At 44.6% G+C, this 18,295-nt stretch overlaps 1 protein-coding gene across 7 annotated transcripts in view; it reads right to left on the reverse strand.

The window, feature by feature from the left end:
- PACS2 (phosphofurin acidic cluster sorting protein 2) overlaps positions 1-18,295 on the reverse strand; it is a 73,377-nt gene that overhangs the window by 15,806 nt on the left and 39,276 nt on the right. For 2 of the 7 annotated variants that reach the window (XM_032695824.1, XM_032695821.1), the window contains exons 8-18: positions 17,407-17,466; positions 15,992-16,149; positions 13,853-13,943; positions 13,108-13,182; positions 12,232-12,353; positions 11,335-11,467; positions 10,547-10,651; positions 8,924-9,030; positions 8,057-8,211; positions 4,599-4,709; positions 2,483-2,591 (exon numbers count right to left, since the gene is read on the reverse strand). In XM_032695824.1, coding sequence (XP_032551715.1) covers positions 2,483-2,591; positions 4,599-4,709; positions 8,057-8,211; positions 8,924-9,030; positions 10,547-10,651; positions 11,335-11,467; positions 12,232-12,353; positions 13,108-13,182; positions 13,853-13,943; positions 15,992-16,149; positions 17,407-17,466 — 1,226 coding nt within the window. Of the gene's footprint in view, positions 1-2,482; positions 2,592-4,598; positions 4,710-8,056; positions 8,212-8,923; positions 9,031-10,546; positions 10,652-11,334; positions 11,471-12,231; positions 12,354-13,107; positions 13,186-13,852; positions 13,944-15,991; positions 16,150-17,406; positions 17,467-18,295 lie in introns of all 7 variants that reach the window. The other 5 variants (XM_032695823.1, XM_032695819.1, XM_032695822.1 and 2 more) reach the window with 3 other exon arrangements.

Here is an 18,295-nt window from a genome sequence, read left to right on the forward strand (position 1 = left end):
ACATCTGTCTTCTCTTTCTTAAGTCCCATACATTTGGGATAGCCTGCCAGTAAGAGACTAGTCCTCAATTGTTTTGATTACAGGGAGGAGATTTGCTGATCTGCGCTCAGACACTACACAGCTGAACCCCACCCTGAGCCGCTGAGTGCCACCTACAGCACTCCAGTTCCAACAGACGGGAACTGAAAAGCCTTTTCTCAGTTCTGATCCTTTTGGGGCTACACAATATCCTCTGATAGGCAGGAAAAAAGCAAGAAAAACCCCTACCTTCTCCATATTTTACTGCTCAAAGCTACTCTCTCAATAACTCCTTCGTTCCCATTCAGTCTACATGCTGGGAACCCAAATGTGTGGTCCAAAGGCACAGCAGTCACTTTCAGTTACGCATTCTGCCAGCAAATGCCATAGTTTCAAAGCAGCGAGCAGAATTTAACCTAAAGCACAAACTGTGCATCCCAGATCCGCAGGAACTGTTAAACAAGGCACAAAAGACCAGTTCACTAGGAAAAGAGATAGGAGATGGGAGAGGGAACCTAAAAGGAACTGATACCTTAAGGTAAAATCAAAATGAAAGCTCTTTTTCCTTTTCAGGAAGCAACCAAAGAAAGAGATAAATGCGTTATTATACTTACAACAGAGCGATGCATTCATTTAGATAGTGCTAATGGAGGCATAATTTCTGTGCTGTTTTTCACAATACCCTCCCTAAGCTGCTGCCAGTGAGAGAGACAGGCATATCTAAAGGAAGGCACACGGGGAGACAACTGCCCACGCTCCATGGGAGAGCCTGTTACTCTAACTCGCTCTGGTTTGCTCATGGGGTACTGACCTGAACACAGAAGTTACTTTAAAGCAGACACACAGAGACGCTGAGAGACTGCCAGCTGTGCCAGTCTGACTACCAGTCTCAGCAATCTCTCTTCCCAGTAGCCTTCTGCAGGGTTTGAGCCTGACTTAAACCTATCGACAGCTTCAGGCATGGCACCAGAGTCCAAAGGATGTAAAATCCAAATGGATCAGACCAGCCTGCTAAAGCCATCACGCACACTGCTGGGAGGACTAAGGGTATGTGTTGCTCAAGTACATTTCAGATGTTTTTCAACAAAGTACTGAATTGATCTTTATGAGCACATTAGAAACAAAATGATTAAATGTGCGTTAATGACAACAATGAATCTGCAGCAGAATGGAGGAGGCAGTGGAAACCAGTGCAGAACCCAGCAACCCAAGAGTGCAGAGAAAGAAGAAGGCTGCCCTGAGAAGGGGTTCACACTGCACTAGGGGTGTCTGATCTCCCTGCTGGTAACTAGGTAAGTCTTCACACCAAAAACAAAATGGAAAACTGAAGACAAGAGCTTCAAGTACCCTGTGGCTCTTCAAATTTAATTCTTATTATCACGTTAATTTTACAGAAGTTCACAAATACATGAAGAAACTGGACTAGTCTCTTTTACGGGACTAGTCAGTTCAGAAATATTTTCCCTAGGAAAATATGTAGAGTGGGCAGAATTTTACTGAATCATTTCTGCGAAGTAATGTAAGAACAGACACGGGAATGGAAAAGCAATATACTATGAGAATTCCCAAAAAGAGGGGAAAAAAGTTACTCTATCCACACTTTTAATCCCTCACAATTCTTACGCAAAGGAGACACCAATGAGGGATGTTAATGGACCAAAAATGAAAAATCAAATAGAAGTGATTAACAGTTAACACCATCCATGCCTCATTGGTAGTCCCTAACTGAGAAAAATCACATGAGCTGAATGTTTGTCCTACTCTTGGAAATTATTAGGATGTGAGTTGGAATCTGTTATTCTGTCTGTCCCCTGATAACAATGCTTCTCTACCCTTCAGTGACAGTTACTCTTCTTCCTGGACCCTAGCCACATGAGGCTCTACATACTCCTGCTCTTGCTTTCAGACCCCAATCGTCCTTCCTGCAGGCTGCTTATCCCTTAAGAAAAGCTGAGATAAAACCTGGTGAATGTCAGCCCTCCCCAGAAGGAGTCCTGGTAGCCTGCAACTGCCAATCAACAAGCATTTTGTCTCTCCTGCGAGAAGCTCTGCTATTTACACTCCAAAAAGAAAGGGTTTCAGTTCCATCAACGCTGATGTAAAAAGGTTAGATCTCATGGGAGATACTTTGAGGGGGAATGCTGAAGTCCAGTCTTCCACACCTAAGGTCTCTGTGGTAAGAGATCTCTGGAACCTAAGCAGATATAATCTGTTTGCCCCTCATCCTCCTTAGTCCCCACTTCTCCAAACCTCTCATATCTTCAAGAAAATCACTGCACTTGAAGTAACCCCACTGTTGTAGATTCACTAAGTGGGACACATCACTGGGTGTAGGTTACCGTAAGGTTCCCAAGGGTTTTGCCATTTGGAGTGATTTTTAGACTGCTGGTACATGAGATGAGAAAAGCACTCTGTTTTCAACCAGCTGCTCACCCTCAGAGCCAGTATGACAGCAGTGACATACCTTTTCTGTTTGTATGTCAGCATGGCTTCAGCAATGGGCAACTGGTGTGCACAGTTTGCCCCTGCTATGTACTGGGTTATCCGGGAGACGACATCGGGCGCCTCTGGAACTGCAAGAGAACAAAAGGAAAGCATTTAAGTGACTTTTCTGACCACCACCACCACTGGCCTCCCACCTGCTGATGGTACCCTGCCATCTGCATTTGAACTGCATCTCCCCCAGGAAGCTCTGTTTATTCCAGAGCACAGTAAAGCTGTCCAACCAAAAGCAAACATCCTATGAGCATTAAGGTGAAAACATTGGGAAGGAACACTAAGTACATAAGTACAGACATCTGCACACAGCGTTACTGACTGAAGTGTCATGAGTATTTTATAGTGGTTAAAAGCTTTTCTTTGAAAACATGTACCTGCCCAGAGTCAGATTAAGGCTTTTTCACACCTTGACTGCAGATATCTGCTGAAGAAAGTGCCTGGACACCTCTCCCAGGTGAGCTGCTCTGCTCACACCAGCATTCAGTGACCTGAATTCCTAATGACCTCATGGCCTTGCTGAGTTCACTGAGAAGACTGAGAGACATGCAAGGATAGGAAAAGCACAAAGATCACATCTATGGCAGCAATGCTCCAGATAGGTGAGACTGTGCTTGATTCAAGTTGACAGGAAGACATCTCTTAAACACCTTCAATATTTCTTTGGTTTCCAGCGAAAAGCCTCAATGTGAGATCACAGGAATGCAAGTGACCTTCACCAGGCACTTCCATACCTTATAAATGGGCATTTTAACCCAACTCTTTGTATTTGAACAGTGAACTAATTAAGAGCTACAATTCTCTGCCAGATCTTCTTATGCCATCACAGGGTTTCTGTGCAGTTCCCACAGCACAGATGAAAACACAGAATGTACAAGATCTGCACTGAACAATAATGCAAAAATAAATAAGGGTTGCAGCATACAACCAGCATATGACATCTCACTAAGGAACACCTGTGGTTCTCAGGCTGGATTTGTACTGTATTATGAAGCATTCCTAACTGAGACACAAAAATCAGGTCTGTATTTACATTTGTCTGCATTTTCAAGTGCAGTAAGGAATTAAAAGAAACCAGTTCCATACACCTGTTCTTCTACAAGCTTAGGATTAAGGAAACATGTAGACTGTGTTTCTAGTCCAGTCTCCTGCTCAAGCAAGACTAACTTCACCTTCAGAACAGGGTGCCCAGGGTCTTGTCCAGCCACCTTCCCATCTGCTAAAAAAGCATATTTACCTATGAAGAGGTCTCTCTCTCTTCCTCTCATGGCTAAAGGACTTCCAGGAGCATCCTGGGAGTCTCAGGCACTGCAATTCCAACAGGGAGAACCACACTGCAACCTCCCCACACTCACGGTGCTCCACAAACTCCAAAGCTTTTTCCTTCTAGTGAAATTTCCCTATGGGCTATGCTGCTGTGACAGCATCAAATCTCAAGCTTTCATGTAGCCCTAAAAGCCAGATGCAAATCCTCCTCTCTCCTATTTCTTTCCATTTTTGAAATCGATGAAAAAACTGTAAGCATTAATATTTTAAGCAAATGAATACTTTAACATAGAGTAAGGCTTTAACCTGGCCTAGAACAGTCTCAGATCAGAACAGGAATTTGTTGATTTGACCTAGGGCAGCTTCCACTTGCTACCACACCAGTGAAGAACAAAATTCTTTAACAAGAAAGGTCCTGCCAGCAGACTTCAGAACATTCTCACACACAACTAAGAGAAGTTAATCCTCCCAGACTTTCCAGTTTTCCAAATCTTTAGGCTGTACACTTTCTGAAGGAAAGCAATGTACTGAACTTGGCAGAGAGATGTATGCATCAAAGAACAAAGCTGAGAGCCAGGTAAGAACAGCATGACTCAGAGGCAGCTAGTTAGTGCCTCTGGGAGCCAACAACTCTTTGCAAACCGCCACGTGAAGAAGGGCTTACAAAGGTCAGATCTGAAATGGGAATGTGGTGGAGTGAGGAGAAAAGAGGAACAGAAACATTTGTCTGCTTCCTCTTGTATTTACTTGACCTTTGCTAAAATTACTCATTCAAACTTTTCATCCCACACAGGCCAGACACAGACACATGGTCTTACCAGTGGTCTGTGCTTCAAGTTTGTTGAATAGATCTCTCCAGGCTAGATCTTGGAAGAAGTTGTTGTATCTATAATCTACAGACCCCAGATACTTGGCCACTGGATGAGAGCCTAAGGAAGAAAGGAAAACAGGATAGTTGTTCTTCCCAGCACTTCACACAAGCATGATTTTTATTTGTAAGGAATTAAACTCCAAAATCAAAATTACACTAGACACCCCAGAAATAAACTTTTTCAATTATAACCAAGTAGTTTAGGGCAGCTTATCTCTACAAGAACATGCAAACAGACTTCCCAGCAGAGACTGCTTCAACACACTGGTATCCTTCAGTTGACACTTCCCCCTTCACCCCGACAAATTAAATTTTAGAAGGCCAAAGAAAACGGGACTGGGAAACTGCTGAGGAAATAAATGATTTGGAAGACACAGAGGCACTATGACTCTCCATCTCAGTCTCTCAGCTTTGCAAGGGGTTTTCCCAAACAGCCCTTCCTGCCCACAGACTGCACCACACACACCATGGCTAGGTCACCTCTGCCAGGAGGAGCCAGACCCCTTCTTCCCAACACCATTCACACACCACAGGTGTTTTGCAATACTAAGAGGCAATTGCCCTCAACCAGGAAAAACAACCCAGGGAGGCTTGTTTAATCGGTGGAAAAGGGCTATGAGCTCAATAAATGCGCTGCAATTAAAGACAGAAGACAGAGTCCAAGGATTACAGCCCCCAGTGAATGTTGGCATATGCATCAGGTCCCTGCTTGCTCTAGCTAAGCCTCATGGCTCAGCTCTTCTGTGAGCATGGAAAGACCTCCTTGCAGAAGCTTTGTGTGTTCAGCCTCCAGCTCTGGATGGAGATCTAACTTTATACTTACACTGAGCAGGAGAGGGAAGGTGTTTAAGTGACAAACACTACCCTGGGAGGTGGCAAATTTTCATTTTAGGCCACCTATGTCCCTAAAACAGACAACACCCTCTTGCAACTACCTCTCCAGTCTTTCATTCAACATCAGAGAAAAGGTGTGCCAGGATCACACTTCCCAGTCACCACATGGTAGTCATGCTCAGCATGAATCCTGTACATTTACAATCAGCCATGAAGCAGCCTCAGAGTTCCTACTAATCAGATTATTTTTATCTTTCCTGCATACGAAATTCTCACATCTTCCATTCTCACATCTCACACTTCCAGAGGTTGCAACAGTTGAGTCACCAGCTGGTAACTGGTAACCTTACAAATTCTCTTGAGGCGACTCCAGTTGTTTAACTATACTCACTGTGCTCCAGTAAAGACTGTGGTGGAAGAAACCTGCTAATTTTCAGGGGAAAAAAAGTGCTAATTTCCAGACCTCCAGGAAAGGTTCAAGCAGCAGGTCTCTCTGAGCTCCCCTCATTGTCATTAAAGACTGAGGACTAAATCCTTTCTCAACCCCTCCTAATCATGGCTACTTTCACACCCATCATTTCTTTTGCAGTGAACTTTTAAACAGTGCACACAGAACAGCTCTGCACCATGCACTGGAGAAGCTTTCCCATATGCTGGGAAAACACACTGCACCTGGTAAATGCAGTTAGAGACAACTAAAAAACAGGAGGTCTCCCAAGAAGTTCTATCCACAGGAGCTAAATAAAATGTTAAAGATACCTCAAACAGCCAAAATAGCCCTCAACTTTTTATTTTATTTTACCTGCCCCTTTTCAGTTGTTTTTACAGTGGTTTGGACATCAAAAGAGTCTTCCAGTCATAGAATCAGCAGCATGAAGCAGGACTGAATCTCCCAGTACAGCTGCTTACAGACACTAAGCATTTCTCATTATTAATAAACCACTGTCATTGCAGAGTGTAGTTGTGGATTCAGAAGGTAAAACCACCTTAGGAAAAATTCCACCATCCCTAGTTTGAAAGTATTGATAGCAGCACAGAGGCTTTTCCTTTAAGACATTTATGGCACGGTCACCATTCTGTCTTTGGTGCTTTTTCAATTGTCAGAAATGAGAGGCTGCTCCTCAATCACTTTAACGAACTGCCAGAAGGCTGGCCAGAAATAAGCTCTTGATTCGATCAGGAAACACTGCAGACTTCTGTGGAAAAGGCCCTGTTAGAGAAGTTTCTATATTTGAAGTACATTTAAAAAGGATTCAGAGTTCTGAAGTAGTTTCATTATCAAAGTGCTTTGTTAATTTTTTCTTTTTTTAAATTACAAAACAAAGTTTTATGATTAAAAAGACAACCTAAAGCCACGCTAGCTGAACCTTGTGTTTCACTTCCAAAGAGGGAACATTTTTCAAATCATTAATGACTGCAGGACAGAAAACTCTTTTTCTGAGGCCAGGAGACAGTCAGCAAGTGAAGATCAAAGTCTCAGTCACACAGATTCTCATTCAAAGCACATTGAGCCTTGCAGAAAATATTTTTTTGTTTTTAGTCCCAAAAGGGCTCTCTCTTCTCTTCCTGCCAACCACTTTGGAAACTAAATGCCTTTCCTTACAGAAGGATCCAACTCTCTCCTGCCTTTTTCATTTGACTTCTGCAAATCCTACCACTGAATCAGCAGCCTAACTCCACTGTTCATGGTGCTGGGCCACCAGCTTCTGATTCCCACAGGAGTTGCCATCACCTGGTCCCAATCCTAGAAGATTGGAAAACATCGAGAAAAAGGCTTTTCAAAGTTTTCTGCTGCCTACATCACCCAAGTGCTCTGTTCACACAAGTCAAGACTTGGACTAGACCAGCTCCTGGCCTCATACCCTTACCACTGCCCAGAGGTCCCTGCCCACAGCATCAGTGACTGCCTGGTTTCCCAGGCATTGCCACTACAACATTCCTTACATTTCTGACTAGAACAAGACCCTTAATGTTATCAGTCCATTCTATTTCCTTCAACACAAGCGACTGAAGCTGGGTAACTTTTCAGCCAGGCAGGCTTGTTAAGCTGCTTAAAAGGCAGAGATAAGGTGCAGAAAAACTGAGGGAAAACCTGAGGAGAACAGCACGTAAAGGAAAGGTCAAAAGATGCATGTAATCTGAATAATTAAAATTCTCAGCAGTTTCAGAGCTAACATTTTTGGAGTCAGGCTCACGGAGGCCAGAACAGTTATCGCTTTGGGAAACATGTGAATTCAACATTTTGGCCAGGGAAAGAGCTTCTAGGACATTATTCTGTGCATTTATTGTACCATGATAAAAAGATACATAAGAATCTTTCTGTATGGGGAAGAAGTACTTAACCCCTTGCTTCAAATGAAAGGTTTACAAGCAGACTTTGGCATCAAGAATGGAAAGATGAAATTCACTCACACAAGAGCAGCAACACCAGCATTACACAATAATACAACAGTTTGCCTCATTGAACAGACATATACCTATAGCCAAAGCTTCCAGAAAGCCTTCTCCTGAGCAAACACAGCACATTTAACCCATTCATCTTTCTATGAAGAAAAACTGTTCCTTATTTACCTAGAGGGATGATCAAAAATCTCATGTAGCCGAGCCAGTCGGGAGTTTTGTGAGACAGCTGCTCTACAAAGAGCCTCAATACAGCACTGAGGTAATTCTGGGCTCCTGCCACTGCAATTTTAATTGGGTTTGGAGGCTGTGAATTGCAGTTACAGCTAGACAGAAAAAGAGGAAACATATTTGTAATCATGTTTCAACCACATATTTCAGACCAAGTAACAAAAAAAAAAAAAGGTTAATAACAATTATGGCAGAAGAGAGTTCCTTCAATACAAAGGGCAATAGCACAATGATAATCAGCAGCTTAAAGCATTATTAATGAAATACACTTCTTCAGTAGTTTCTTAATTGGTCTTCTTGCTTCTTCTTTCACACATCTGGATCATCTAAAGGGCTGGACTCAACTATCTAGGTTAGGATGTACCCTACTGCTACTAGCTGCTGGGTCAGAGAACACTCTCAGGTACCCACAGCTATCAGCAGATAACTAAGGAGTGCCTTGAGGAATTAATTTGGGAATTACTTGGAGGAGGAAGCAAGAACTATTTAAAAAGCACTTATTAGTTTTTCATGCTTTACTGCTGCATGTATCTGAGCTATGAGGCAGCCTCCAAAGCACAACCTTTTATAATCACTGGTGTGGGTGACTTGCATCCCCCCACACATGGCAGAACATGAACAACTTTGCAGGGTTGGTGAGGGCTAAAGAGCCACACAATTCTGACCTCAGGAGAGCAGGTTGGAAGAAGTACTGAAAGGCAGAAGCTTCATCCAGTAGTTGAGAAATAAACTCCCTGGGCCCTGGGGCACAGGAACTGAGAGGCTTTTAGAGCTGAGACAAACAACACAAGCAAGGTGAGAACTTACTATCTCTGTATCCTGGAGACAATAGTGCTGAAAGCTGCTTGAATATCAGCAGAGGAGCATGTACAGACCACTGGCAATGTATGCTTTTGCAAGACATCTGATAGGTACTGAGGAGAGAACAGAACATTTTATAGTCCTTTTTTGGTACAGTTTGTCACAAGAAGAAAATGTGCCTCCCCAAACCTCCCAGGTCTTCTCATACCCAAACTTGGGCTCTCTCCCTGTGTCTGATTTGTAAGTGATATGGCTGTTTCTCAAACACCTTGTCCTTGTGCAGCAGCCAAAGGAAAGCTTTTCCTCTAGAAAAATGGAAACACCTTCTTGATAGACAACAAGACCATATCCCAAACATAGCAACAACAACTCCAGAACAGCACAGTTTTTATGGCCACAGAGGGCAGGGCACCAGCAGAAGGCTGTTCACCTAGCAGACAGCACTGGGTAAGAGCAGATACTGTCTACCTGCCTGCTTCTAGAACTGCAGTTGCATCTCTCCCAGATTTCAAAAGGTTTTAAACAAATGCAATGTTCTGCCCACCCCGAGCACTAAAAAAAGGGATGGGTGCTATCAACATACATGTTCCTCATGAGGGACTGTTTCCCCTCCATGCAGTTAATGGGGAACAACATACAGCTTGGGTACACATGGACATAAATTATGGCACTTAGCAATTATCTCACACTTTCAAATTCTGTACTGCTAATCTATACAACCCAGCCATTGCTAAGTGCATGCCATCTGACACTGAAAGCACAAGCTGCCAGAACCACTGGAAGATGACCTACAATGCTTTCTGTTCATCTCTAGAAGGCATTTCTCTGTCTTCCAAGTATAGAGAAACTGGAAAGAGTAGTTCAGCTGGTATTTTTGCTCTCTCACACATTGAGACCCTAGTTCTTCCAGAAGCAGAAAGCCAAACCAGACAGTGTAACTCCAAATGCCTGGCACAAGTTCTCCAGGCGACAGTCACCGAGCACATGTTTATTGGTCCTCTGCCATACATAATTTATTGCTTTCTCAGAATAAGGTTCCAAAAGGAGAAAAATGTGTTCCAAACCTGTAACAAACCACCCCTTGTTGCCAGCAAAAAAATGTACTGCTCAGGGTTCTCCTTAACAAAACTATCACTCAGAAAGGATGGGGTGACAGACCTGCAGTCAGGAATCATGAGTGCATGTGCACAGCTACGAAGCTGACCCAAAATATTTTCTCCTGTGTTCACCACCTGCGTTTAGAAATCTCAGCCTAAACCACAGGTCAGACTTCCCTGCTGCTTTTGTTCCATTCTACCACAGTTTAGAAGCAGGCTTTTAAGTGCAAGGGTCAAGCCATTCCCAGTGTGCTGCTAAACAGAAGGAATAGCACTTTATAGAAGAGAAAACACCTCTGTGGAAACATTTAGGTGGCAAAAGCTTTACAAGACCCACAGCATCTCCAGGTCAAATGAAATCCAACCTGTAGGCACTAAGCACTCAGTAGGTTGCCAGCCCCCACGCACCACCACTGCTCTTCCAACCAAGCAACAGAACCTACTTGGTTAGTGGTAGAGCTCAAGGCCTGTCCATTCCTGAGGAGGAACAGCGCAGGAGAACTGTGCTTCAGGTAACGTCTCCTGCCTTTACCTGGCCTTGCCAGTCAGATGTATTGACAAGAATAATGTTTTCTGGCAGCTGGTCGTCGGAAACCAGGATGTGATTTAGTTGGTCATACACTGTTTTCCTGGGGATCTGGAAATAAAGACATGGAGAAGAGAACAGTAAAAGATGTCATGTAACCATCAAGCCATCAGCTCTAGCTCTTGCAATTCATGAGAGGGGGCTGTGCATGGTTGGTCAGTGATCCCATCAGGAAAGGCACACTAGCAGCACATGGGACTGACACTCAGCAGCTTCTTCAGTATTAGCCACCTGGGACTGGTTGGCCATTACTTCTTCTGCCACGCACTTTTGCTTATATCACTTTATACCAACTAATAGTAGCCCAACAATTTAGGATTCATAAAAGCCAGGAACAGTCTCCTCCAAGGAGGGAAATAAGTGAGTCCTGCAGCTAATAAAAGCATGGCACATATGCTGTGCACAAGTCAGTCCCCTACTGCAATCCCTAGCAATCTGCCTTAGTTCAAAGGAGTAATTCCTCAACACATTCCTATTCATTTCTCATTCTAACAATCTGTCCCAGTGTTTTCAGTTTATGGCTGGCTGACAAAACGACAAGCTGGCAAATCCCAGCAGACTGGATGGAAGACGCAGTTTTAGCCAAGACATAAAATCCCTCCTTCCTGAAGCTGCAGGGCCCAGTTCCTTTCCAGCAGGGACAGAACTCGGACCAGAATGAAAAGGACCATGGGAAACAGTTGGAAAAGAGGAAAAACTATGGGTGGCTGGAGAGACAATAATCATTTTCACACCTGTAAGTGGTGCCGGGTGTCTGGAGAGCGCTCATTGTCCAGGCTGTTGGCTCTCTCGTTCTGTGGCCTCACTGGCTGCCTCTCCTTCAGAGATGTGCTTCTTCCCCGACGGCCCGTCTGCTTCCCTTCAGACCTGCTAGAGAGATGTGCTTACATTCCAGAGCTGGCTCGTATCTGAGTGAGACCCACCTCCCAAATCCCAGAACTCCCAGTCTGGCAATCTCAATAATCTGAGTGAAGGCACTGGGGAATTGTGCACGTAGATCTGAGTTAGCTTGAGACCTGTTAATTCTGCTTCTGATAGTGCAGAGTGCATGGTTCAGCTACAAAGCACGTTCCCAGAAGTCCCAGGAAGACTTCCACAGCCCATGCTTAGACCCACACCACTGCTCTGCTATTGCTACACCAGCATAAATAGGATCCAGCCATGCAAACTGCAGTCATGCACTCCCAAGCAGCACAGAAATACCTCCAAAAGAACATCTATTTACATGCAAACCAGAGAAACTATACTGTTGGATTGCTGACGCCCACATTCACTATCCTATTTGGGAAGGTTTAAAGGTTAGATTTGACAACCAACCACCTTTCAGGCCAAAATCGGCATCAGATATTGACTTAGCAACAGTATCTTTAAGCAAGCAGCTCCAGAGTTCTATAAAACTTCCTTGGTCATGGAGCAGGTACAACACAGGAGACCAAAGCAGCCTCAGAGCGGTGCTGCCCTTCAGGGCTCTGAGCATTCATTTACCAAGTGCTCAACACCCATCGTTCAAATGCCCAAACACAAGGAGGGTGTCCTTGCAGTCAGTAGCATCATGACCAAACCCTTGCACGCTGTCCCTGACCTCCTGAGCAGCCCTGCAGCAGGCACAATGCTGTCCCCCCTCTCTCTACCTGGTGGACGGGATGATGAGGGACTCTGTCTTAGTGATCTTCCCACTGGGTGGGAGCTTCTCGACAAACACATCTGGTGTGGGGAGTTCAGCCTCTGGGACCTCAGCTTGCTGGTTAGACTCCTGCAAAAACACAGGGAACAGAGTTACCAGGAACAAATCCTCCCCTCTCCTCACCTGGAGAGCTTTGCTCTGGCTGGGGCACATTGAGCCTGCCTCCTCCAGACATGCTACTCACTGCCAAAAGGGAGAAGCCAATACTGGCTATCTGGGGTTACCAGTTCCCAGCTCTGCCTCACAAGGGAGCTTGAGGTAGAAAAAGTAGGATGCTATTTGGAACAGGCACTCTCCCAGCTAAAAGCCAGGGACATGACTCCTCATGCAATGCAGATTAATTCAGCTTACCCAATGAACTAGCAGAGAGAGAAAGACATGGGATAAACGTTACACACTTCGTGTCCCCAGCAGAGCAACTTGAGCTTTGGGATTTTTACCCCAGGAACAGCTTGATTTCTGCCAATTCAGCTTGAAGTAATACTTCTATCCAATAGCATGGAACAGGCCTGAGAACCCTTTTCAGGATGGTACACATGCTCAGGGGCATACTTTGGGCCAGCCTTCCTCAAACCAAGAGAAAGGCTGTTTGAAAAGAAGGCCATGTAGAGCATTTCAGTTGCAAAAAGCTGAAAGACAAGAACCTCCAACAACTAAGGTCAGGAGGAGAGCTCAGCGTTATCTTCACTGCAGCTGATGTTACCCATGGAAGATGTGTTGCACGTGCAACTACATGGACAGACAGAAATATGGCAGAGAATGCAGCTCCCAGCTGATACCCAAACTGACAGGAGGAACATCAACAAATGCATTTTCAACTTACATAAGGGACAGTGTCAGAAATACTGTCTCCTGTATGTTTGGTTCCAAGACTCTTTGTCTTTTCAGGCACTTCTACCTGCTTGAGAGGAGAAAAATCATCAGGAGGTTTAGCACGAGCACAGTTTCCAGCCACACTCTCTGGATCAGGCTACTCAAAAGACAGACTTCTCTGTTTAAACGTGGCACAGCTCTGCAGGATGAACAGGAGCACTTCCTGGCCACACCAGGACCAAACAAGGTTTGGCAAGGAAGTGCCCTGGAATGGGACTGACCCTTTATGCAGCCAATATGCCCATCCACAAGGGGATGGAAAAAGGGCTGAGCTCTCAGCCACCATGAAAAATATGCCAAAAACAGTAAGGTAAAGCCTCCTCCAAACAGTGCTAAAAAGTCCCTAAAACTGCCAGGCAACATCTCTCACCCTGGTAGTCATTTCACCTGAGATTCTGAAACTAATCATACCATTAGCAAGTGTTTAATACACAACCTGAAGATGTATCCTTGAGTTAATACAGTATTGCATTAAAAAAGAAAACAAAACAAAAAACTCAAAACAAACAAAAAACTGCCCCAACCCCACAAAGAAAACCAAGAACCAAATGTGTTTTCTTAGCAAAAAATTCATATCTCTGCATCCAAGTCTTTGGAGGAGGTCAGAGGAGGTGCTTTAATTTACACATGCAAATAGAGCTAGTGCAGGTCTGCTATATTACCTGCAGACAGGTAACTCTTGAAACGTGACTTACAGGACTTGATGGTTCTCTCTGGCTCCTGATGCTATGGATGCTACCAATTTCTGTCTGAGAGCTGGAGTGTGACAGTCCTTCAAAATAAGGTCTGAATAAGAAAAGCAAAATGAATTCCTTATTATCAAAAACACCACAGAAGTCCACCACATTCACAGTAAAGTAACATGACTGTTTCCAGGGGGTCTTACTGCTGGTTCCAGTAAAATTTATAGGCTACTTTTGAAAGGAGAGGATGATCTCCAGGACAGTAAGAGAAGCCAAAAAGTCCAAGGATTCCTGTCTAGCCCTGACACTGCCTGACTGTCACACAGGAGACTATTTTTATAAAGCTCTTATTAGGAATGCCTGCACACTCTCACTCTACACAGTAAACAGCAGCTTTTGCTTCCATAAGATCCAGGGTGGGCATGTGGTCCAGCATATTCCCACAGCAGAACAGAATGCACATTGACCCCACAAAAGCATTTGTGTCCTTACTACCCCAAGCACCAGGTACAAAGTTTCACAATGACCATTTTGTTTCACATAGGAAATGCTGACTGAACTACACAACATTCCAGACAGGGTCTAGCTCCTGACTGAAATACAGCAACTAGAATTACTGCCTCCCCTCCCACCCCACCCCCCCGATACTCTGCTCCTGTGGGTAAGTGACTCTTGGTGCTAATATGCATTTTATTTCCAGCTTGCATCTGGATTTGGCTCTCAGCCCTAGGCTCCAATTACACATTTGCTCAATAAGATAAGGTAGCACACACACAATCAGATTGTGCTTCCACATAAGAGGCAGCTCATCACACCAGGCTACAAGACTCAATTACAACTTAAGGAACTGATTTTTTTTGTTGCAGGAAAAATTTGCCTACAAGCCATCAGCATTTATCACATCCTCTTCAAGATATGAACTCAAGAACTGGATGCAGCAAACCACAAAGCGTCTCTCCAGGACCAGACACAGTAAACTTCCAATTCCAGCATTATTCCAGTAATCACATATCTCAGAACAGTTAGCTCCTTGGCTCCAGGGAACAGGATATGAACTCTCGGTGCGTACAGTAAAACATTTTTGCTTGTTTCAAACTGCTGCTTACCACAACACATCTACTTTATCTACTTTCAAATCCCTTCAAGGTAGGGCCTACCAACTGGTGATATCTTGGGTCAAGCTGCAAACCTTTGTAAGCCACCAACCCCATCACTTATCACTGCTGCTCCAATCTATTCTCGACATCATCTGGGTCACTGATAGGGAAAAAGTCACTCCAGACTCAGAATTTATTCTCAGCCCAACTAGGTTATTCTACATTAATGAGTATATTAGTACACCTGATAATTAGCCAGCATTTAGCAGGTGCTGTACTGAGCAGCTGCAGTGGTCAGCACCCCAGTGCTTTGTTTCAGAGCCATCACAACAGCGAAGGCCTGAGCACGCAACCACACACCAGTCAGAAGCATGAGTGCAGCTCAGTCTCATGTCTTCAGTCTTTATTGGGCAGAGATTTGACACAGGACAGGGATGTGTCACCCCCATTAGCTCAGGGTTCTGTATCTGCTCCAGACCCCGAGCCAGTGATCCCCAGCTCAGCTCTACAGTGCTGTGATTGACCCACACATCAGTGCCCACAAAAGCCCTTTCAGAACAGGCTTGAGTGTATCTACGTGTGCTGCAGTCAGTGCCCTTGGGCCCTGAGGAATTAATTTGTTTTCTGCAGTTCTGTTTCCTTAATCCTTGCAAAGACTGTCTTTCCACACAGCGTATTACCAGCCTTTCCAGAAAGACAGTCTGCCTTGCCCATCCCTGTCACTACTTCTGCAGCTTCCAACACCACCATCTTCTACCTTAGCACACATTTCCTATCTGTTTCTACCACTTCCTCAAAACTCTGCCTGCCTGTCAGCAGTTCCTACCCCTGTGCTCAGGTGGCAGGGCAGCATAACATCTGCAAAGGGAACAAGGAAGAACTGACACACACACACTATCCCAAGCTCACAAGCAGTCATTCCCATTCTCACAACACACACTAGGGTTCCAATGAGGGGGAAAACCAGAATGGAGGTGTGGGTATCAAACCAACATCTCATCTGTGCTGACACTGCATGGTCTCTCCGGCCCAGCATAAGCTGCCTCACACTTACTTTAACTTTGGCTTTGGAGTGCTCAAGACACTGTCATCATCCTCCATTTCTGGCCCGCTGTCACTGGGGTTCTCTATATCCAGTGTGTCATACAGAAGGTCCAAATCCTCCTCCACCTCTGGAACGTGCTCTGCTGGGTCCTGCTCTGAATCCAGAACCTACACACAGGACAGAAACAGGTATCACTGAGCCTGTCAGGAGACAGATTGATCCCACATCACCTGTGCTCTCCCCAGGACTGCAGTACATGGTCCTGGGAGTAAGATTATTCCTGGTGCTTGGATACTATACCTGACAGGAGCATTAAATATGAGAAATGCATGTTTTGGATCAAGCTTGTCAGTGTCTGGTTAAGCAGGAGTTTCATATTGGACTAGGCATCCATGAGCAAGCCATTTAACTACAGGTTATGTCCATTATTCAACCCCATTCTATAAACAATGCTTTGAAAAGGCCGCAAGGGAGTCCCAGTTTTCTTAGAACCAGCACAAAACTCCAGTATTCCCAACAGCGTAACCTGTCTTGGGTTTTACTGAAAAAGCTGCCCTGACAACTTCTCATTTGATACCCAAAAATGTCCACAAGAGGCGCCTGAAACCTGGACAAGGATCCACTGCCACCCACACACAAGGCAGAACAGACACCTCATGCTAAACTTTCCTGGTTGCTTTGCACATCCTCCAGAGTAAGCAGGGAGCTGTGCTCAGTTCAGAGCTTGCTTTTTGAGTGGCAGCTCTGGAAAAGTGGCAGCTCAGCTGTCTGAGCCCTTAGCTATGGGTGCTGACTCTGCTGAGCTAACTTGGGAAGAACAGCAAAGCTAACAGGACTGTTTGAAAGCATAAGGAAGCATGAGGAGTTACTCACTCTTTACCACAAGCCACAAAATCAACACACGGCCAAACAGCCAACTGAGTTGTTAACTGTTTTTATTAGACACTTAATGTTACACAGGGGTTCTGGATCTGTTTCATCATTTTCAGTTATGACCAAACAGCTGACTCCTGTGGATCTGTGCTCCCTGTCCAAGTTTTACATGTCTTGCCTGGTTGTTCTAGTGAGATGATCAAATAGGCTGGGATTTAACTTCACAAGTAATATACACCATAGACTATTTGCCTTTGAAAGGGTCAAAGATAATTTCAAAGCAGTCTGCAAAACTAATGGGTACACAGATGGCTGCCAAAATCTGCTTTTGATAAAACTTGATCTAGAAAATGTTTGCTGACATTTAGAAGCTGGCCCTCAAGCCTCCATGCAAGGCCAGGGTGTAAGGAAAGGTCACATCCACTGCAGACTTAAAAACAAAATGAGGGAAATTATGGGAAAATGGGAGAGTGTTTCTGAAGACTAAAGCAAGATGTTCCAAGCAGAGGGCAACATGGAAGACAGGAAGGCTTACAGAATTAATTACTTACCTCATCAGACACTTTAAACCTCTTCAGCAATGCCACAACCTTCTGTTTGAAGTTTTGTTGCTGTAAGTTAAAGACACTTTTACATAAGTAAAGCATTAAGTGAACTGTTCTCTCTCAGTCTGCAAGAAGCCCAGACACATCTCACACTGGTGCTCTAGCTGCTGCTTCAAATCAAACAACTCCTGGCACTACAGACCACATCTCTGCTCTTCTTACGTTGAAATCAGCTTTTCCACACCTATGATAATTTCATTCCTGCATTACCACAACCTAGGTCCCACTCCACCACGCAATATAAGTCTTCTGGCCCTGACAGATGGCACATTGCTCTTGGTTGGACACACAGGGGATAACAAATCATTTTATCTGCCAGATCACCTCCTATACCTGTTCGACAGATTTTTGGCAAACATTTGACTGCCAGCTTTTCTGATTCTTAACAAGGGTGAGCCAACACAGGCATCCACCCACTGACCCAAAGAACAACTATGTTTTTTACCACCAAAGCATGGGTTTGGTTTTTTTGCAGGAGTTTACCTGGAGCTTGCAGGAGCTGCCATTCTGGCAGGTTGAACTATTTGAGCAGCAGCACTGGAGAAAAGCTGTGGGGCTTGTCCTTAGCTCTTGTCCCTATCACAAAAATGCTTCCCAAGTCATAGACCCAGATCCTAGACACAGCAAGGACCAGGTCTAAAACAACACAAGCCAAACCACTGCATTTCTTTTGTGTTTGTTTGCCCCTAAGAGACCCCTCTTTTGCAGGATGAAACAGCTGAGATTTGCTGTGAGCTGCTCAGTCCTTCTCTGCCTGTCACTGACCAACCCAACATGCACAGTGTGAATAAAAGGAAGATGAGAAGGGCCAAGGTTTGAGTGCTGGTACAGAGCT

Source organism: Chiroxiphia lanceolata, chromosome 9, assembly GCF_009829145.1.
Source record: "Chiroxiphia lanceolata isolate bChiLan1 chromosome 9, bChiLan1.pri, whole genome shotgun sequence".
NCBI classification, from domain to species: Eukaryota; Metazoa; Chordata; class Aves; order Passeriformes; family Pipridae; genus Chiroxiphia; species Chiroxiphia lanceolata.